Genomic DNA, 21,239 nt, shown 5'->3' on the forward strand with positions numbered 1-21,239 from the left:
AATTCTGAAGGAATCATCTTGTCTCAAACTCATTATGCTGAAAAAATACTTGAGAGGTTTAAATCCTACTCAAAAGGGAAGGCAAAAACTCATGTAGACCCTAGGTTTCACTTGACAAAACATTCGGGTGAAGCAGTGTTACAGTCAGAGTATGCTCGTGTCATCGGAAGTTTGATGTACTTGACAAATTGTACTAGACCTGATCTAGCACATGCAGTCAATGTATTGAGTCGCTACACGAGTAATCCAGGGCATAACCACTGGAATGCCATAACAAGAGTATTAGACTATGTACGTCATACTAAAACTTATGGGCTGAACTATGGTAAAGAACCTGCAGTTTTGGAAGGATACAGTGATGCCAACTGGATTTCCGACTCCAAAAACTCTAAATCCACAAGTGGATATGTCTTTACACTTGGTGGTGCCGCAGTTTCTTGGAAGTCTTCCAAGCAAACTCTCTTGGCCAGATCGACCATGGAATCTGAGTTCATAGCCTTAGATAAAGCTGCAGAAGAAGCAGAGTGGCTTCGAAATTTTTTGGAAGATATTCCTATGTGGGATAAACCAGTGTCGGCATTACGTATACATTGTGATAGCCAAGCGGCAATAGGCCGGGCACTGAGCAGTTTGTATAATGGTAAATCTCGTCATATAAGAAGACGTCATAAAACCATTAGACACTTGATCTCAACTGGTGTAATAACGATTGATTACATCAGAACAAATGAAAACCTTGCGGATCCATTTACTAAAGGTTTGTCACGAGATCAAGTCGAAAAATCATCAAGAGGAATGGGTTTAAAAGCCTATGAACTAAGATGAGGTTTGGCGGTAACTCTACCTAACTGACTGGAGATCCCAAGAAATAGGTTCAAGGAGACAACTAAGTCAAACTAAGTCTGCCCAAAGCACTGTAAGACTTCGGTCTATACCCAGTTCCTATGATGATTAAACAGTGCTACATGTAAGGAATAGAGGATAAGCATTAGCTTTTAATGATTTGTGTCCATAGCTTTGAGATATGAATGGAGTAGTACATGATACTCCTCTAAACAAAAGTAATGGCAAATCACCTTGTGAGTGTGAAATGGGGCCGTTTCTAGGAGAATGAAGGAAAGGCTATATTCTCCAAGTTCACTCATGATTACCAAGAATGTTCACGGCCAAAATGAACACAATAGAGAAATTAGTTTTGTGAGAGAATGAAGCTGTGTTATAGCTATTGTCTCGGTTTACACCAAAGTCCGGGGGGTTCAAGACATCATGGCCACCCCCTGTTCGAGTAAATCCGATAGCTATTAACAATGACTGGTTCAAGGCTGAAAAATTGCTACCAACTCATCATGCAGCTGATTTTTCGCTCATACTCTCAAACGTTTTTTTTTTTTTTTTTTTTTCTTGAGTCATGTGTATAGAGTTATTTCTATTCATGTGGGGGATTGTTGGAACTCGTTTTTGACAAAATGGTGTAGACCATTTTTTTATGGGTTTTTCGACGGAGACGTCTGTCGGAAGAACCGGAATTTGGACACGATGTAATCGTCACCGTGAACACTATGAGTTAGTGTCTGTTAGTCAAAATCGGAGTTGTTTTGAATGAGAAATGGAGGTCCAAAGTGAATGACATGAAAAGCTTATAAAGCTATATATTTGGTTAAATATAAAATATAACAAATATTTCACTTTGGATATGTGGGGTTTGAATTTAGATTTAATAAGTTAATTAGACTTAATGTCAATTAATCTATTTTAAATCTTATTCATAAAATATTTTGATATTTGGTTAAATATAAAATATAAACTCAATTAAGTATATTGTTGGTTTTGATTTGGTCAATACAACATTATGACTTAAATTTGCTAACGTCTAGAATCTTTACTCATGGAGATCAAATTTTCTTTATTGCTAGGATTATGACGTTAGCGACTCCATAAATGACATAACGTGTTCATCTTTTTTGAAGTTATAAAAGGAGCACTTGTGTTAACTTATTGAGATACCGAAAAAAACATACAATCCTCCATATTTCTTTTATCTTTCTCTTTGAGATTTTCCTTGAGTCTGAGAGTATACACAAAACTAGTTTCGCCAGGCTTCTGATAGAGTGACGCGAATCAGAAGATTTTTTGCAGTTGTATCTTGGGACTCATTACGTTATCAAACCGTCGCACTACGAGACGTATTTTGAGTTAAGGAAAGAGATAATATCTCGCCTCTGCAGTTGTATCATCTTTTCCTTAATCTTTGGTATACTTTTATCAATTTTATTCTTTACAATATTCAGCTCTCCGTAGTTTATATAATACGGTTCCATCACAGAGAGCCCATCTTTCTTCGGAAGAAACGTGGGACCAAACATAAATTTTTTTAAAAAAGAACATCGTGATCGCAACTTTTTTACGAATCCAGGTATATAAAGTATGAATACTAATACTATGGCCTCTTTATCAGTTGATAATCATTAATAGTTTGAAAATATTTAATATGCTTCACTGATAGTTTGGAAAATCAGAGCTCTTCAATGATCTTGACGGCAACTCTGTCTTTAATCGCTACGTCCTGGTCAAAAACTTACACTTGCCAAGAATCTGATCAACAAATAGAATCAAAGTTAATGTCTTTTTGTCTCATAATTCTAGAAAATCGAGATACGAATCAGAGAAGCATTGCCAATGAGCCCGTTTCTTATTCTCAGAGAAGCCCAGTAAGAAAGCATCAGCATCGTCGCCGCTGCGATAACTTATCCTAAGAGGCGCCATTGAAGCAGATTTCAACTTTGTCGCCGGCGAGGCAAAGCAACACTTTTTCTAGCCGTTTTATTTTCATTTTAATCCCCCAGTTCTTTCTTTCATTACAAATACAGAACAAATGTTTTCAAAATATCAGATACATCCTTCCCAAAATATTATTAGACCACCGTTATCGCAGGTGCTTAAGGCCATTGCTTAGGGTTAATTTTATTTAAAAAAAAGAAAAAAAAAAGATAAAACACGGCGCTTAATTAAGCCCGTGAAACAACGCCGCTTAGTGTGTACGTGTCAAGATAGGGGAGGGGGGAGCCTCGGTTACGCGTGAAACAAATCAAACTTGGTTCTCTCTCTCTCTTGAATTCTCTCTCGAAACCTCTCTCCCGAAAGGCGAATCGTAATCGTCTCGGTGGCTCTGCTATCGTCGTCTCCCTCGGTGGCTCGGCGTCGACGATCTCGATGGTGGTTCTCCTCGACGGGGACGGAACTCTCGCGACGCTGGCTCTCCTCAAATCGAAAGGTAAGCGTCTCTTGTGTTCTTCAATTTTGCATGTGTTTAGATTTTGAATCTTATTGTTCTGATAGGCTATTTTGTGTTTGTTATATGTTGGTTAGGTGTATTGCTGGTGATAGAGCCCTCTCTCGGTGGAGACAAAGCCTTTGTTCTGTCTCGTCGATTTGGTGTATCGGTGGCGACGGAGCTCTCCTCGACGGCGACGTAGGTGGCGTTCGGCGAAGGTAAAGCTTCCTTCTTTCTCGTTTATTTGTTTGATGCGGTTTGTCCTGAAACGGGTGATGGTCTCATCAAACATGATTGGGTTGCAAGTTTGTTTCAATCAATATGGATGGATTAAAATAGATTTGTTTGTAAGTTTGTTTCAACTTGGATTAGTTTCAATTAAGATGGAAGGATCAAATTTGATGTTCTCTCTTCGATAAAGTCGTTTAGATATGTTTTGACTATGTCTGTTTAGATATGTTTTGGTTGCAAGTTTGTTTCAATTAAGATGGGTGGATCAAAATCCTTTTTGATTCTTTCTGTTTCAGATATGAAGCAAAGTTTATTTTTAAGAGTTTTCCCTAATTTTTTTTTTTTTTGATTACTTTATGTGTATTGTGTCTTAACATGCGGAGTACATTTGGTCGAGGGTAGAAGACGAAGGAAGCTCAAAGCATAGGAGTACATTTGGTCTTCGCAATACAGGTAAATGTCTACTTCTAATGAATTGATTGCTAGCTTTACGGTTGAGTTAGATAGTTAATGTTTTTATTTAGTGAACTAGGTTATGGTTGTGTGATAAATAGAAGTGATGGTTAGCTAGAATATTGGTTGTGTGAGTGATGAATGCATTTATCTTTATATTCTCTATTTAAATGAATGTGTTTAACTTCATCTATTCCATCTATCTATCTCTCTTATCTTCCATCTCTCTTATCTTCCATCTCTCTTTTCTAATACGTAAGACATATTCAAAAATGGATTCTAATCCATTTTTGAATTTAAATTTTGTTGATCTTTTCCAAAGTCAACAAGATAGTGGCATAGGTTTAGAATCTTCTCCCATTCCTTTATTTGGCACGCAAGCCACAGAAGATTCAAACTTCGAGCAAGACAGTCCACTGCAGCGTAAAGAACGCAGGTCTTGGTCGCAAACAGATGATGAGGTCCTCATCAGCGCTTGGCTTAACACCAGCAAAGATGCGGTTGTTGGGACCGAGCAAAAGTCTGGGGCCTTCTGGAAGAGAATAGCCGACTACTTTGCTGCTAGTCCGAAGCTTGCAGGCCTGGAAAAAAGAGAGCCATTGCACTGCAAGAATAGGTGGCACAAGATCAATGATCTTGTGTCCAAGTTCTGCGGAGCTTATGAAGCCGCAGCAAGACAGAAAACCTCAGGCCAAAATGAGAATGATATTCTCAAACAAGCTCACCTTATCTTCTTGAACAACTATATAAAAAAAATTCACTCTGGAACATGCGTGGAAGGAGCTTCGCCATGACCAGAAGTGGTGTGATCTATCTACACAGAGAACCTCAGAAAAGAGAAAAGGAGAGGACATGGCTCAATCCTCAACATCTCGCGCAACCGAGGGGGTGGCTGGTGAAACGGTTGATCGGCCCCCTGGTGTTAAGGCTGCCAAGCGGAGTGGTAAGAAGCCAATCGAAGAGGGGAAGGGGCGAGAGGAGTTTGAGCGGGTTTGGTCGTATAAGCAAGAAGATTTGTCTAGGAGAGAAAAGCTCTCCAAGATAGGTCTACTTGACCGTCAACTTGCTAGAAAAGAGCCACTCCCTGACTATGAAGAAACGCTAAAGAAGAAACTCATCAATGAGTTGTTCTCCAGTTAGTGTAAAGAAGAAGCTCTTCTCTGCTAGTGTCATATGTTTGTTATCTGTTTCATGCTGGTGTCATGTGTTTGTTATCTGTTTCATGTACTTGTTCTGTTTAAGTAATGAGAATGTTCTTGTTTGTGTGTTCATGTACTTGTTCTGTTCTTGTGTTTCTTGTTAATGTTCTTATGTTTCATATTCTTGTTACTTTCAGGAGCAATGGGAGTGGAATAATCAGAGACGAAGAAGCTCTATTATGCTTGTGTCACGGGCGAAGAATTCTTGTGTATGCTTCTGTCACGGGCGAAGAAGCTTTGGGATACTTGTGTCTAGTCGTGTCTTTTGTACTCTAGTGTAGTCTTGTCTTTTGTAAACTTGTGTGAAGTCGTGTCTTTTGTAAACTTGTGTCACGGACTGAATGATTGTGAATGCTTGTGTATGCTTCTGTCACGGACTACACGCTTTGGTATCATTGTGTATTTTATATAAATGTTTCACCCATTTGTAACAAGAGTATTCAAACTACTTTCTCACCTCTCTCTCTCTTTCTCATCGATATCTTCTCTTCTATTACCAACAAAAACACTTCCCAAACCAAATCACTTTCCAACCCAAATCACTTCCTAAAGTGTGTCTTAGCAAACCAATTCAAATCCAAATCACGTAACCAAACCAAATCACTTCTCAAATTCAAATCCTTTTCAATCATAAATATGACATCGTCTTCTCAAAACAATTTCGAAGAATCAAGTGATCAATTTTTTGATCAATATTTTGATCAATATTGTGATCAATATTTTGATCAAACCTTAGCAAATTTAACCATCGGTCATGAAGAAGAACCAAGAAAACAAGCTTATATCGAAAGAAATCGTGAAGAAGGGCACATTCGATTATGGAATGATTATTTCAGTGAAAATCCAATGTATCCTGAAAATTTCTTCCGAGACGTTTTCGAATGAACAAGCCGTTGTTCATGCACATTGTTGATCGACTCTCCACCGAAGTTGACTTCTTTCGCCAAAAGACAGATGGTATCGGAAGGTTGGGGCTATCAGCACTCCAAAAGTGTATGGCAGCCATTCGTCTATTGGCATATGGTACTGCGGCGGATACGGTAGACGAATACCTCCGGCTTGGTGAAACTACAAGTCGGTCATGTTTGGAGAATTTTGTGGAAGAAATTATACAATTATTTGGCGATGAGTACCTAAGAAGACCAACTCCGGCTGACCTTCAACGTCTACTTGATATTGGAGAGTACCGTGGATTTCCCGGGATGATAGGAAGCATCGATTGTATGCACTGGGAGTTGAAGAATTGTCCCACCGCTTGGAAATGACAATATTCTCGTGGTTCGGGTAAACCAACAATTGTTTTAGAGGCGGTTGCTTCATATGATCTTTGGATTTGGCATGCGTTTTTTGGACCTCTAGGTACCTTAAATGATATAAATGTTTTTGATCGCTCACCTGTTTTTGATGACATAATAAATGGTCAAGCTCCGCAAGTCACTTACTTTGTCAATGGAAGAGAGTATCACTTGGCTTACTATCTCACCGATGGTATTTATCCGAAATGGACAACTTTTATCCAATCTATTTCGCTACCACAAGGGCCGAAAGCAGTTTTATTTGCTCAACACCAGGAAGCTGTCCGAAAAGATGTCGAGCGTGCTTTTGGAGTCTTGCAAGCTCGGTTTGCCATCGTTAAAAATCCATCATTTTCTTGGGATAAAATCAAAATTGGAAAGATTATGAGAGCATGTATCATACTCCATAATATGATAGTTGAAGACGAACGAGATGGATACACGCAATTTAATCTTTCCGAGTTCCAACAAGCAGAAGACAACGGAAGTTCACATGTGGATCTCAACTATTCAACATATATCCCTTCAAATATCGCCAATATGATGGGTGTTCGAACTAGAATTCGTGATAGACAAATGCATGAACAACTGAAAGCTGATTTGGTTGAACATTTGTGGAGTAAATTTGGACGTGATGAGGACAACAATTGAGCTCGGATGTTTCTTTCAAATTATTGTCGATTATTGTACTAATCTTTGTTTTTATATTTTTATTTTAAAATGAATGTTCTAAATGTTATGATTAAATATGTTTTATATAATAAATAGATTTAATCTTATATAAAACAATATTTAATAATTTTTTTTAAGCACCCCAAAATAAGCAATTTTCATTGGAGGTCAAAATATTAAAAGTTGCTAAAAAAGTGTTTAACACCTATTTAATACTAAATAAATGTTTAAGCACCCAATAGAGTTGTTATGGTTAAAGATGCTCTTAACCCCTCCTCCTGAAAACCTACCTATTGCAGCACATACCCAAAAACGATGTCGTTGTTATCTCGCCTTCTCCGTGGCGCCTTCAACACTTGTACTATCCGTCGTTTTTCCTCCGCCGCCTCCTCGGAAACCACGGCAGCAATCTCTCCACCTACTAAAAAGTCACTCAGTAGTATCGTGAATGGCGAACGAAACCCCAAACGGATCGTGGAGAAGTTCAAGATGGCGTGTGAGTCTGAGCGATTCCGAGCTAACATAGCCGTCTACGATAGAACCGTGCGGCGTCTCGTCGCGGCAAAGAGATTGCATTTCGTCGAAGAGATATTGGAGGAGCAGAAGAAGTACCCCGACATGTCAAAGGAAGGATTCGCCGCTAGGATCATTTCTCTTTACGGGAAAGCCGGTTTGGTTGAAAACGCGCAGAAGGTGTTCGACGAAATGCCAGAGAGAAAGTGCAAGAGGTCAGTGCTGTCCTTCAATGCCTTGCTCAGTGCGTATGGGGTTTCCAAGAGATTCGATGTGGTTGAGCAGCTTTTCAATGACTTACCGGACAAGCTATCAATCAAACCAGACATAGTATCTTACAATACTTTGATCAAGGCATTGTGTGAGAAGGGTTCCTTGTCGGAAGCTGTTGCGTTGCTTGGTGATATTGAGAACAAGGGTGGTTTGAAACCTGATATAATCACATTTAACACACTTTTGTTGTCGTCGTATCTGAAGGGAGAGTTTGAGCAAGGGGAAGAGATATGGGCTAAAATGGCGGAGAAGAATGTAGCAAGGGACATCAGGAGTTACAATGCTCGGTTGCTTGGATTAGCCAACCAGACGAAATCGGAAGAACTGGTAAGTCAGTTTGAAGAACTGAAGGCTAGTGGGATCAAACCTGATGTTTACAGCTTCAATGCAATGATTAGAGGGTCAATCAACCAAGGAAAAATGGAGGAGGCCAAAACTTGGTACGAAGAAATTGTGAAGCAGGGTTATCGTCCTGATAAAGCTACATTGGCTTTACTGATTCCTGCATTGTGTAAAGCAGAGGACTTTGGGTGTGCGATCGAGCTCTGTAAGGAGACATTCAGTAAGCGTTATCTTGTGGGCCAAACGACATTGCAGGAGTTAGTAAATGAATTGGTAAAAGGGGGAAAGAGAGGAGAAGCCGAGGAGATAGTGGAGATAGCAAAGAACAATGATTTCTTGAAGTTCAAGCTTGATTTGTCGTCGTCTCAGTTGATCAGTTAGGAGATGATGAACTGGTAAAACGGCATGTATTCGTTGTTTAAGCAGGTGAAACGCTACACTTAAATAAAATGTTGGTTGAATTCATTGTTTCACTGGGACAAATTAATAAATGGTCGTAAAAATAATAAATTGATTGTTAATTAGTCAATAAATCTAGGAGGTGATATAAACCGACTTCCAAACAGTGGAAATGGGTTTAATTAATTAAAGTAAATCGTGTAACCAAACAGTTAATTTCCTTTTAGATCATTTGAAAACCCTACTACTTCAACCCCCCCACCCCACGCCAGTGATTCGATTGATTGGAGAGTAGGCCGAAATTGAGAATGGCTTTTTTCGTAGCTCTCCGATCGCGCCTTGTGCCAAGGTTACTAAAGCTTAGGTGTCTTCGTACTTCAAGGCTACTTTCTACGGAAGCAGCTTCTTCATCCAAGGCGGCTCCAGGACTCTCGCACTCGCTCTTGTCTGATCTTCATCATCAGCTTCCTCCTCCTGAGGCGGCGCTGGCAAAGGAGCGGAAAGGTCTAAAGTTTCTTAGCAATGTATTCTTCTGGGCTCTCACCGGTGCTACAGCTGCTGTTGGTTACACAAGCTATGGTATGATGCACTCCCTCGCCGTTCGTTAGGGTTCGAATTGTGTCAAAGTTTCCGAATGTCTCTGCCTTTTGAATCCACTACTGTCTCTGCGTTTTTCTTAATTATGTCTCTAACTGTTGTCTGACTCTTTTAAAAAAAATCTCATGATTCTTGTGCAGCTTACACATTAGATGAAGTGAATCAGAAGACCAAGGCCTTCCGAGAATCTGCTTTCAAGACGACTCAACAACCATCTCTTCATTCTTCCGGCATTCATGTTCGCTTTCAATTCAATTCTGACTTTACCATTACCATTACCATTGTTTCTCTGAATTAAAATACTTTTTTTTTTCTTCTATCTCTTTGCAGAAATATCAGGCAATGCTCTACTCTGCTGCCTTCAAAGGTATATTATCCCTTTTGCCCTTGTCACTCACTATTAACTAATATTATTATTATCTACTTTTGTTTCTGAATGATCAGTTCCTGCCCGAGCCATTGATATGTATTTGGAGCTTAGGGAAGCTGTGGAGGAACAAGTTAAAGTATGTTTACTACTTTCACACATTCTTGTGCCTTGCTCCTCCTGTCTTCTTTTTCTTTACTTCTTCTCCTGTTCCTTATAGGGCTTCGCAGAACCTCTCTCTGAAAAGCTTCTTCCAGATATGCATCCCGCAGAACAGAATGTAATCCACACTCTCGTTCTTGATTTGAATGAGACTCTGCTTTACACTGACTGGAAGGTATCACCACCCCTATATTCCAATTCAATCGTGACTGATGTTCTGAATATCCGTTTTTTTTTTAAAAATCTTTCTTATTTTTCAAAAACAAAAATTAGCGAGAGAGAGGGTGGAGGACGTTCAAAAGACCAGGTGTGGATGCATTCTTGGAGCACCTTTCCAAATTCTATGAGATTGTCCTCTATTCTGACCAGATGGATGCGGTAAAAAAAATATCCCTTTTCTTTTATTTTTATTTTGTGTTAACATTGCGGCAACTAACAACACACTTTGGTTTCATTGCTTTCTAAGTATGTATTGCCCGTCTGTGAGAAGTTAGACCCAAATTACTACATACGTTATAGGCTAGCCAGAAACGCTACTAAATATGAGAATGGAAAGCGCTACCGGGTACGTAATCTCTTTTTGTCAATAATAACCTACCAAAACTAGCTCTGCTTTTCTAAAATCCCCGCCGTGGTGCCAGGATCTGTCAAAGCTGAACAGGGACCCCAAGAGGATTCTGTATATTAGCGGCAATGCTTTTGATACAAGCCTTCAGCCAGAGAATTGTGTGCCTATCAAGCCTTACAAACTCGAATCTGATGACACTGCCCTTGTCGACCTAATACCCTTCCTTGAATGTTACCATCGTTCCTTCCTTGCCTTCTGTTTTTTCTTTATTTATTAATCTTGGTTGCTTGCTTGGCTCATCTCTTTTATTTTGCAGATGTTGCTCGTAACAATCCAGCTGATATCAGACCGGTTCTAGCCTCTTATGAGAGAAAAGATGTTGCCAAAGAGTTCCTTGAGAGGTCCATTGAGTATCAAAAGTGAGTCTTTTATTTACCTGTCGTATGAATGCAAAATATGTTGCTGGCTGTCCACTAAGACAAGTCTTATTGAATGTGCAGGCGAATGCAAGGACAGAGACAAGGCCGACTCTGGAGGCGTTAGAAGGATCATTAAACATTTTATGTATAGTTTGAGACGATTATATCCTCTTTGATTCATTACACCATAAAAACAGCGAACATAAGCTACTGTTCTTCGCTTAGGGGTAATCTTACAACTACAAATCGTGTCTTCCTCATGAAAATGTTATGTTTTTTACCCATTTTTTTTTACCTCTTGTGACCTTTGTCTCGGTTTTACAAAGAGAACCTTTTCCAAAAGAACCAAAATGAAATGTTAAAAAAAAAAATTTAGTTAGCAAATATATTTTTATTCTAATCAGTTTTGGTTGGTTACCAAATGAATAACGATTGTGAACTTTGAGAAGTTAATTGGTTGAAACGTCTATTTATAATTTTATATGTTTTGTGAGAGTAAATAAAGCTCAAGAAATAGCTAGATGTTAAGTAGGCGATTTGTATATGACTAGCTACTATTATTTGGAGTAGGTTTACTACTTTATTTTTATATATATTATATTTATATATATTATATTTATATAAGATATTTTAGTTTGTGGGTTTAATTATAAATTTATTTTGATGAATTATCAAAATTACATATATAAAACCAAAGAAATTAGATAAATTACTGGATTCTTAGTTGTGTACTAACATTATTGATTAATTTAGAACTATGGTAAATATTAGGCGACTAAAATCTGTCACTTTCAATGCGTGCATAAAGGTAGGGCTCGGCAAATAAACTAAACCCGAAAACCCGAACCGAATCCGATCCGATAAAAATGAATCCGAACCGATCCGAATCCGGCATAAATACCGAATGGATCTTGTTTTATGGTATTTCGGGTTATGGGTATTATCCGAACTGAACTCGAACCTAAATGGATATCCGATAGAACCCGAAACATTCAAAATTCCCAAAAATAACTTGTGCCAAACATGATCTCAATTTCTAATATGTATTCAAAAGATATTGAACATCTAAAATAATTACCTATTATATGAAGATTGATGGTTGAAGGTGGTGGTTGAAGGTTTAGATATAAATCAGGTACATTTAAATCGAAGAACCGATTGGGATCTGAATCCGAAAGTACATCGGGTTGTACCGGTTCTTTGAAGATTTACTAACCCCGACCCGAACCCGATAGAACCCGAACCAAATTTTCATATAATCCGAATGTGGCTGATTTTGATAAACCCGAAAAACCGAAACCCGATTGGACTAAACCGAAACCCGATTGGGACCCCGAATGCTCATGCCTACATAATGGTGCAATATCCACTTACAAAGATCCTTTCACCTGTAATCCTTTTCAATGCGTATGTAGTAGTAGTAGACTAGTAGTAGTGGTAAAAGTCAAACTAACTATAGATCATAAATTATTGTACTACAAAACGGATGCCATGACATATCTCCCAACTTGGAATCACAGGCGTATAAACCCTCTCAACTTACAGGGAGGAGGCCAAGTTACAAATCGTTGAGAGAGAAACTGAGAGCAGAGGATTTCCGGCCGACGGCGAGGCTCTTCTAGCCACCGTCGGTCCGGTTGTGTGTTTCTAGTTCGTTTTTTAGTCGCTTGCTTTTGTTTGGGGTTCTAGATCTCATCGGGTTTGGTTTCGGCGGCGCACTTCTCTACGGTGGTCGTCCGACTTTGTTTCTGTGATGTGGTGGCTTTTTCAGCACCTTCTTTGCCGGTTTTTGTTTCCAGGAGGCGGTGACTTCTTCAGCATCGCTATCGCCGGCTTCTGCTTCCGGGAGACGGTGGCTTCCTCAGCATCGCTAGCGCCGGCTTTCTCCTCGGGTTTTCCCCCACTTCGATCTACGAATCTGAGCTTCATCTGATACTCTGCCTCTCATTCTGAATCTGTTGCCGCATACATGTATGTCGGAGATGATGAATTGATTGTAGGCGTCTAATATCCTTTGATAACTTCGTAGATCCGTCTGGTTTTGAATCTTTGTATGCGTTTGTTGTATACGAGTTAGTTTGAAGGGTCGGTTGAATGGTTTCGTCCCGGATCCGATTCCGTCGTCGACGGTGAGCCGTTGAGTCATCGTGTCGTTGTTTCTGGTACCGGAGGAAGAAGGGAAGCTTGCGCTTTCGCGTGGTTCACGCGGCGCCTCGCCTGCTAGGGTTTTGAGGGTGATGGGCTTTCGGCCCAATTGTTTAGCTTTGTTTCTGCCCTTTTGTTTTTGGGCTTCCCTAATTTGTATTGTTTTGGGCTTCGTCCCTTTTGGATTTCGACCCTTTAATAAATTTCAGATGGCAAAAAAAAAAAAAACCTCTCAAGTTTCACATGTCTCGTCCTGTTCTCTTCTTCCTCAAAATTTTTCACACATCTATACTTATAGTTAAGAGAAATTGGGGTGTATAACCTTCAAACAATTAATAATTCACTGACTAACCAATTATCCTATTTTCTCACTGATTTTTATGCTTTTTATATAATATTGTCATATTACCCTCGCTTGCAGCCGGTAAAACCTGCAAGTAAAAAAAAAATTAATAATGTTAGGTTCCAAAAATTCTTCGTGTCCATTACAGAATCACATATCCTCACATAGTTTATTCCCCTTCTCGAAGTGTGTTGCAAAGGGGACATCATCTCCGCTTCTGAAATCGCTTGCGAGATGACGTTGTTATAGTTGAAGTGGCGAGAAAGAGCAACCCGAGCCTCTTTTTCTTTTCAGATTTGTGGGATTGTTGATGAAATTAGATTGTCTATGTTGATGGTGAAGGATTGTGACGTCTGCAACAAAGTTGATCGGAGAAGATGAAGTGTATATATTATGTTACTATACTATTTTATTATATTCCATTCCATTTGATGGTTACTAAAAAGTGTTCTATTTTGTTTAGAAATATAGTTTTTAATTTTTTCAAATTCTCATTACATGTTTTTGTACCCGCAAAAATCACACTATGATCTATATTGTATAATTTAATATTACATAATATAATTTAATATTACATAATATTATGTACTTTTTATATTTTGATATTTGATATTTGAGTTTAGATTTTATATTTAGGTTAGAGTTTAGTGATTATAGTTTAGTGTTTAGTATTTAGAAGGCGAATGGGTATAGTTTGGGTTAGCATTAACTTCTTCCATGCAATCATAAACATTTTATAACTTCACTAGTAAATACTATGTCATTTATTTTATTCCATTCTATTTGTGTTTAGGATTTATATTTGGGTTATGTTTATATTTGGATAAGGGTTTAGTGATTAAAGTTGGCTTATACTTGGGTTTAGGGTTTATATTTGAGTTTAAAATTTAGTGATTAGGATTTTGGGTTTAGTATTTAGTAGGTGAGAAGTATGGTTGAGGTCAACATTTACTTATTCCATGCAATCATATATGTTTCATAATTTCACCAATATGTACTATGCTATGTATTTTGTTCCATTCTCTTTGGGATTAGAGTCTATACTTAGGTTTATGATTTATATTTGGGTTTATAATTTAGTGATTAGGTTTCAATAATTAGGGTTTAGAGTTTCGTATTTATGAATTGGGGTTAGAGTATTGTTTAGATTTAAGGATTGTTGCATCCTCTTATACTATTGCGGCGATAATGGAATAGAACACTACGTACATATGTATGTGGTTAATAAACAAGTAACGTGGATTGTCTCTTTTTTTCATATGACATAGTTTTAAGTCACTTCTCACCAAATATTATTTGTGATACGTCATATTTACCGGGTAATTGTAAGTAGAAAGGGTATAACCGGCTAATTTTGGGTGTAAATGTTAGATTCTTCATTACGTCAAAATCAATGCTATCTACCTAATTTCACTTCCAAATTTGGTTAGATGGCAAATAAGCCCATAAATAACCAAAGTTCAAAAAGGTATATTGTTCCCATTCTTTTTTCACAAAAAAAAAACTTACTTTTTTGGCTAAAAAACCCTATACTTACTACTACTGTCGTTCACGCTTTGATCCTAGAGTATGTTTGACATTTCGTTGATATTCTCTGAGAAACAATTAAACAGTTAAATAAAGATTTATTGTGTGTTTCATACGGTATGATATCATACTGTATGATATCTTTGTTATAGAAATAAAAAGAGTGAGCAATATGATTAGATTCAGGCAACCTTGAATGAACGGAGGAGTTTTCAAGCCAAAGGACGATGGCTTCACGGCCCTCACGTAACTTTGGGACAAACATACTAGAATGTCACAAGCATCACCTTTATCTCGTTTTCCCTTTTCTACCATTTTTAAAATTTATTTAACCTCGTTTTTTCTCTTAGCTTTGCTGGGTCCAATTTTCTTAATCTTTGTTTTGTCATATGTTAGCAAATTCTAAATGCTGGGACAACAGAAATCACATTGAAATCGCATATACAAATTATGTAAATACTAGCATTAGCTATTTTGATCTTTGCTTCTTGCTTTGAACTAGTCATCTAAGTAATAAATATATATATAAATTATCCAAATAGAAAACAAGGTAGGAAGGAGGTTGATGATATAAAAAAGAAGTAGGTGGCACAAAAAACATGTGATGACTGATGAGCCGTAGGATGTGTAGATAAGGAGAGACTAATTATATTACAGGAAATCAAGTCAAAGTTACAATAATAACTGCAATGCGTCTTTACATGTGTTGCTTGTCATATTATTAACCTAACAACTTTTTTCGTCAGACATGAACAAAAATATATAGTACGCAACAATTTTAAAAGGACAATTCTTTGGTTTAGACTTTTTAACTTTTAATCACAGAAATAACATTCAAAAAATAAAATGACCAGAATAACATATTTTTGTTTTGAAAATTTTAATATTTATTTTTTATATTTTAAAATTTGAAACTCTATCCACAAAACATCAGCCCTTAGATATAAACCATAAATCTAGAGTAGTTAACTTTGGGTACAAATGTATATTTAACTTTTAATAAATTTTTTTTTTAAGTATATTTTTGTGAAAATAAACTAAAAAGTTGTTGATAAAAAAATAAAAAATAAAAAACTAAAAAGTTTAAGAAAATTTCTGATTTTAAAATCCACAAGAAAAACATACTTAAGTTCAGTCATGTTGCCTCGGTCAGCACAAGCCGTGGCCATCTCCTATATAAGCTCTGTTCATCTTCTTCTCCACATAACAACCATTCCCTCATCTCTTCTTCCAATCACAAAGATTCAATGGCTCCCTGCATCGACACTTTCAGAACATGTAAACTCCAGGTTTGTCATGAAGATGACTCTCGGTTCTGTTACATGAATCTCTTCCGACCCGTTCAATTCCCTTCACGAGCACCCATCACAACAACATGCCACTCGAACTCCCTGGACGGTGGTGATGTCTGGCTCAAGATGCTTGAAGAAGCCAAATCCGACGTTGAGCAAGAACCCGTTTTGTCAAGCTACTATCACGCTTCCATTACATCGCATCCATCGTTAGGTTCTGCTTTGGCGAACATTCTCTCGGTAAAGCTCAGCACTTTAACCTTACCAAGCAACACCCTTTTCGAGATGTTCATCAGCGTTTTAGAAGAAAGCCCAGAGATCGTGGAATCGGTGAAGCAAGACCTATTAGCGGCAAAGGAAAGAGACCCAGCTTGCTTAAGCTACGTCCATTGCTTCCTAAGCTTCAAAGGCTTTCTCGCTTGCCAAGCTCATCGTATCGCTCACGAGCTCTGGTCTCAAGACAGAAGGATCCTTGCTTTACTCATCCAAAACAGAGTATCCGAAGCTTTCGCCGTCGATATCCATCCGGGAGCCAAGATCGGAAAAGGGATTCTGTTAGACCACGCAACGGCCGTGGTGATCGGAGAAACGGCGGTGGTTGGAGACAACGTTTCGATTCTCCACGGCGTGACGCTGGGAGGAACAGGGAAACAGTGCGGCGATAGGCACCCCAAGATCGGTGATGGGGTCTTGATCGGAGCAGGGACTTGTATACTGGGGAATATAACAATCGGAGAGGGAGCTAAGATTGGATCGGAGTCGGTGGTGCTTAAGGACGTGCCGCCGCGTACGACGGCGGTTGGAAATCCGGCGAGATTGATAGGTGGGAAAGAGAATCCGAAAATGATTTATAAGGTTCCCGGTTTGAGTATGGACCAGACTTCGTATTTAACCGAGTGGTCTGATTATGTCATCTAAACCAACTGTAGTTATTTCCGATTAATCTGATTTTATAAGTACTCTTAAACCAAAATTTTGTATAGAGCTCAACTGTTGGTGATGATGATCCAAGAGTAATAATATGAATATATCGCCAAATTTATATCGTTTTTCTTTTACAAAAGAATCAATACACATGAAAAGCTGAATTTTGCAGTCAATAAAAATAATTTAAATGAAAACTCACATTTTTCCATTTGGCATATCTATACCTTCCATCTATGTACCTCCTATATTCTAATTTTATAATTAGCAGACACTACTAAAATCCTCCTTTACTCCTACTACAAAAAAAATAAATAATAATAATTAGCAGACACTACTAAGTTCCTCTTTTACTTCTATTTCTTGTTTATCAAATTTGAGGTTAGCACTTCAAAAAACAAACAGAATCTGAAACCTCTATAGATGCTGTTGAAAATGCAGTAATCATGTCTTGTTAGTCATATAAGTTAGTAAATCTGGGTGGCTTCCATAGTCCTTTTCTGCACCATCTCCATTACAGCAGGCCTACGCTGTTTTTTCTAACTACTGTTGCCTCTACTAGTAATTGCTTTAAAATCTGTTGGGAAAAAAGAGATACCTAGCTATTATAATATAATTCAAATAGTTTATTACCGTTAAACTCTTATGTACCTGCATTTTGGTACAATGCATTCAAAATTTCTGTAGGAGAGGGCATGTATTCTGATGAGTATCCAAAATTGCCTGCACTTGGGACAATCTCCTCAAGCCATCTTGCAATCTCTATTAAATGTTTGATTAACGACTTCATCCCGCGACACCGTTGATATTGGCACTGTGCAGAGTAGCATGGAGTTGCTACATGTACAAGCAGTTCAATTAATAAAACCTTCCCTTTATTCATTCTGTTTTTTTTTTTGAACAACAAATACTTATATTAAGATTAAAGGCCCAATGGACTAAGTCGAATACAACTGGAGAGATCTTCGACGATAAACTGATAAATGAAAATAACTAAAACATAAAGAGAGATAGGTGTGGCTAAGGAGAGAAGAGACCCGTAGAGAAGCTTCACTTGTAATCCTAAAGCCCGCGTTCGAAATAACGCAAAGAAGTCGAAAACGACGATGAAGAACCCAACCAATGGGTTTTGATAGCAAGTAGTCCATGAAACTCTGTAGAAAATAGCAGCTCCGGTGAGATGGTCGCAGAGTCGAACCTGTGAAGAACCGTCGATGATTGAGACGGCGTAATGTGATGGATACGCAGCAGTAGTGTAGTAGCGAGAAGATCTGACGAGTCCACACTCTTGCACAATAGTTCTTGCGACGAAGAAAGGGGTGGGAGAACCGTATAGCCAACTTTGTGAAGAACCGTCGATGCTTGAGACGGCGTAGTGTGATGGAGACACAACGGTGGCATAGTAGCGAGAAGATTTGGCGTGTCCACACTCTTGCACAATAGTTTTGGCGACAAAAATATGGGTGGGAAAACTGTAGGATCGATTATGTGAAGAACCGTCGATGCTTGAGACGGCGTAGTGTGATGGAGACGCAACGGTGACATAATAGCAAGTAAATCTGGCGAGTCCACACTCTTGCACAATAGATCCTGTAACAGGGAAAGGAGGTATCACAAAGACGTTGTGGCAGTTGACTAAAAAAATATCAAATTTGAGACAAATCTTTGGAGGGGTCATCGCTTTAAACGAAAACTTCACAATGGAAGATTCTGCGTACAAACCAAAATCCACAAGATGGTCGGAGCCCTGTAGTGTCTCTGCGGGGAGGAGAGGTCTCGGATCTTGACTCCAAACCGGTAAAGAGTCGATAAGACACGGGGGAGAGGCAACTTGTATACCATTACAGCAAAGTCCGAACATTTTTAAGCTCTTTGTAATGTGTTGGGCTAAGGTAGGATGCTGGCCACAAACACCAATACACTTGGGCTGAGGTTGACTACAAACCATGTTGATGACATCTTCAAGGTGAGAAGCGATGAAGTTCCGGTGAAGAGGAGCAGATGAGATCGGTCGAGTAAGGAGGTAACCCTTTAATGGGCTTATCAAGCCCAAGACAAGAAATTGGAGGCCCATCACAAAACTGCTATCATACCTTTCTAGTCGACGAGCGTTCATGGCGGCTGGATGAGTGTGGCGACGTGAGAACGGAAGCGGTGAGAGGAGGAGTGATGGTTCCACCACCGGATCTTGTGAAGGTAGAGTACAACGCAGAGGTGACATGACAATGACGTGTTGTGGGCTGGGATCCTCGCCGGAGTAAAGGTCGACGGTACGAGGTGCAGATGGAGAAGCACGGATCTCACCGGAATGGTCAGAGAGCTCGGTGAAGTACATAGGCCATCTTAGAGAGAGGTCTATAGATTCCAAACTAGATTCAGATCCCGTGAGCACAAGTCGGAGGATTTGAGAGGTTGGATTTGTGAGGTCTGGTGGTGGCGTTAGCTTCGGAAGGGGAGGATTGCGGCTGCTGAGCCCGTCCCAGAGCTGTCGTGTATGCAGAGACGTAGAACTACCGGTAACCATGGAGGTTGAAAAAAAATCTCTCGGTGAGAGATCAAAAGAAAAAACAAAAAACACAGAAAGAGGTGAAAAGAGAGAGTAGAAAGATAAACAGAGATAACGGAGGCGACGCCGACGAGCTTCTGCTCCACCGGCGTCGGAAAACTGAACCCCTGACGGCGCCTCAATTATCGTGTCTGTGAGAGAACTAGGGCGAATTTTGGAGAACTAGGGCGAACTTTGGAGAAACTGAACCCCAGACGGCGTCTCGATTCATTCTTCTTATTTATTTTTATAAGGATTATAGGGATAATGAACATAAATAAACTCCACCCCTTTGACTATGTGGCCATATATAGAATGTTTTATATTATGGGTCACATTATAGGTCACTTTGTGTTTCTATGACATTTTCTTTAACATATTCCATTCTTTTTAACTAAAACATAACTATAGTATAAATTAGTAGGACCCACTATTCTTTTATGTTCTCATCTTCTCATCTTTCTGTATCATGTTCTATTTTTTTAAACGATTGATTTTAATTTTTTTTTGTTGAAGTGGATTTCTTTATAAATCAAGTTAAAGTACAAGATTCTTATAATCAATTAGCATCTGGTGGCGAATTCGAGATCTGTGGCACATGTTGTTTGCAGAGATTCATGGTGAACTTTTTCACAGTCGAGTTGTGTTGCCCTCCTACATCGAGCAACTACGGCGAGCTCCTTGTTGCTGCCTCATTCCTCGTCGAAGAATCACCTCCGTGGCGCATCACTCGGCCAAAATCAGATCACCTCCATGGCCGTCTTGAGTGGTTGTGCCTCGTCCTCTCTGTCAGAAAGTGAAAGCTTGAGAACAACAATGACAATTTCACCTTTTTGTTCGCTTGATCCTTAAACTTTTTGTTATTTTCATTTTAACTTTTAGATTTTCAAAATTGACTTTTTTGTTTCGTCCCAAACTTTCTAACGTTCATTTGCACTCATGTATATGCAAATGAGCACCTTAATGCAAATATGCAAGTTAAATGATCTAAATGAATTAAAATAAAGGTCTAAAACTCATCAAATTATGAGATATCAAGGAGAAGATGAGTAATGAGTAAAATAAATCCAGTTGTATATGAGGTCTTTGTCTTTCCATGGGGTAGAATCATCTCTTGTGTACGTTGTTTTAATGGTAGATGTATGTAGTCATATGTACATGACACTATGTACACAAAAATTCACTATCCACAAGTACAACGATTCACATGTACACCAGTTAACTTGTGCAATGATTAACATGTACACATATTTAGTAAAAGGCAATCTTTGAGAATACAAAAAGTAAAGTTTGGTGGCCGATCTATGCAGAATGAGTTAACAAAGAAAGCACATATTTATCGAGTATGAGTTTTGAACTGCAACTTTAAAAAATCTATTAAATGAATACTTGTAGGGTTTTGTAGTGTTGCAATAATTCAATGTGTTTGTTCTCTCCATAGACATTTACAAATATATAACTACATTCATAGGTTTTAACATTTGTATACATGTGCACACAAATTTCGATGTCCACATGTAAAAGGTTCACTACGCCGATTAACAAACAACCGCATGTAAAATTGATTTAAGTATAATCAATGTGCCTAATCAGTATAATGAGTTAACTAATAAAAACTAATCTTTCAAGTTTTGTAGTCTAGTGGCATGAACACATTAATATTTTTGGTGAGGATGTACACATGTGGGTGAAATAGTGGTTG

The 21,239-nt window shown here is 38.5% G+C and overlaps 4 protein-coding genes across 4 annotated transcripts; 3 read left to right on the top strand and 1 right to left on the bottom strand.

The window, feature by feature from the left end:
• The first annotated feature begins 7,379 nt into the window (after positions 1-7,379).
• LOC106402468 (pentatricopeptide repeat-containing protein At1g55890, mitochondrial-like) lies at positions 7,380-8,714 on the top strand. Its single transcript, XM_022705095.1, has one exon. The coding sequence runs from the start codon at positions 7,437-7,439 to the stop codon at positions 8,628-8,630; it is 1,194 nt and encodes a 397-aa protein (XP_022560816.1). The 5' UTR covers positions 7,380-7,436; the 3' UTR covers positions 8,631-8,714.
• Positions 8,715-8,867: 153 nt separating this feature from the next.
• Positions 8,868-11,049, top strand: LOC106402469 (mitochondrial import inner membrane translocase subunit TIM50). Its single transcript, XM_013843215.3, has 10 exons — positions 8,868-9,227; positions 9,386-9,483; positions 9,576-9,612; positions 9,690-9,751; positions 9,833-9,949; positions 10,048-10,152; positions 10,241-10,339; positions 10,416-10,572; positions 10,659-10,761; positions 10,843-11,049. The coding sequence occupies exons 1-10, from the start codon at positions 8,957-8,959 to the stop codon at positions 10,883-10,885; spliced, it is 1,092 nt and encodes a 363-aa protein (XP_013698669.1). The 5' UTR covers positions 8,868-8,956; the 3' UTR covers positions 10,886-11,049.
• A 4,232-nt stretch (positions 11,050-15,281) lies between these two features.
• LOC106402810 (serine acetyltransferase 1, chloroplastic) lies at positions 15,282-17,117 on the top strand. The gene has a single exon (XM_013843606.3). It carries the CDS (start codon positions 16,024-16,026, stop codon positions 16,984-16,986), a length of 963 nt encoding a protein of 320 aa, XP_013699060.1. The 5' UTR covers positions 15,282-16,023; the 3' UTR covers positions 16,987-17,117.
• A 733-nt stretch (positions 17,118-17,850) lies between these two features.
• LOC106404555 lies at positions 17,851-20,630 on the bottom strand. Its single transcript, XM_013845269.2, has 2 exons — positions 18,715-20,630; positions 17,851-18,582 (listed from the first exon to the last, which is right to left on the bottom strand). Exons 1-2 carry the CDS (start codon positions 19,514-19,516, stop codon positions 17,915-17,917), a joined length of 1,470 nt encoding a protein of 489 aa, XP_013700723.1. The 5' UTR covers positions 19,517-20,630; the 3' UTR covers positions 17,851-17,914.
• Between the last annotated feature and the right edge of the window lie 609 nt (positions 20,631-21,239).

The sequence above is a fragment of the Brassica napus genome, chromosome C6 (assembly GCF_020379485.1).
Source record: "Brassica napus cultivar Da-Ae chromosome C6, Da-Ae, whole genome shotgun sequence".
NCBI lineage: Eukaryota > Viridiplantae > Streptophyta > Magnoliopsida > Brassicales > Brassicaceae > Brassica > Brassica napus.

Coding starts and splice junctions, on each gene's coding strand:
- LOC106402468 (XM_022705095.1), top strand. CDS start 7,437: ATGTCGTTGTTATCTCGCCTTCTCCGTGGCGCCTTCAACACTTGTACT.
- LOC106402469 (XM_013843215.3), top strand. CDS start 8,957: ATGGCTTTTTTCGTAGCTCTCCGATCGCGCCTTGTGCCAAGGTTACTA. Junction 9,950..10,047: donor TGCTTTACACTGACTGGAAG/GTATCACCACCC, acceptor AACAAAAATTAG/CGAGAGAGAGGGTGGAGGAC. Junction 10,573..10,658: donor CCTAATACCCTTCCTTGAAT/GTTACCATCGTT, acceptor TTTATTTTGCAG/ATGTTGCTCGTAACAATCCA.
- LOC106402810 (XM_013843606.3), top strand. CDS start 16,024: ATGGCTCCCTGCATCGACACTTTCAGAACATGTAAACTCCAGGTTTGT.
- LOC106404555 (XM_013845269.2), bottom strand. CDS start 19,516: ATGGTTACCGGTAGTTCTACGTCTCTGCATACACGACAGCTCTGGGAC. Junction 18,583..18,714: donor CGACCATCTTGTGGATTTTG/GTTTGTACGCAG, acceptor TCCCTGTTACAG/GATCTATTGTGCAAGAGTGT.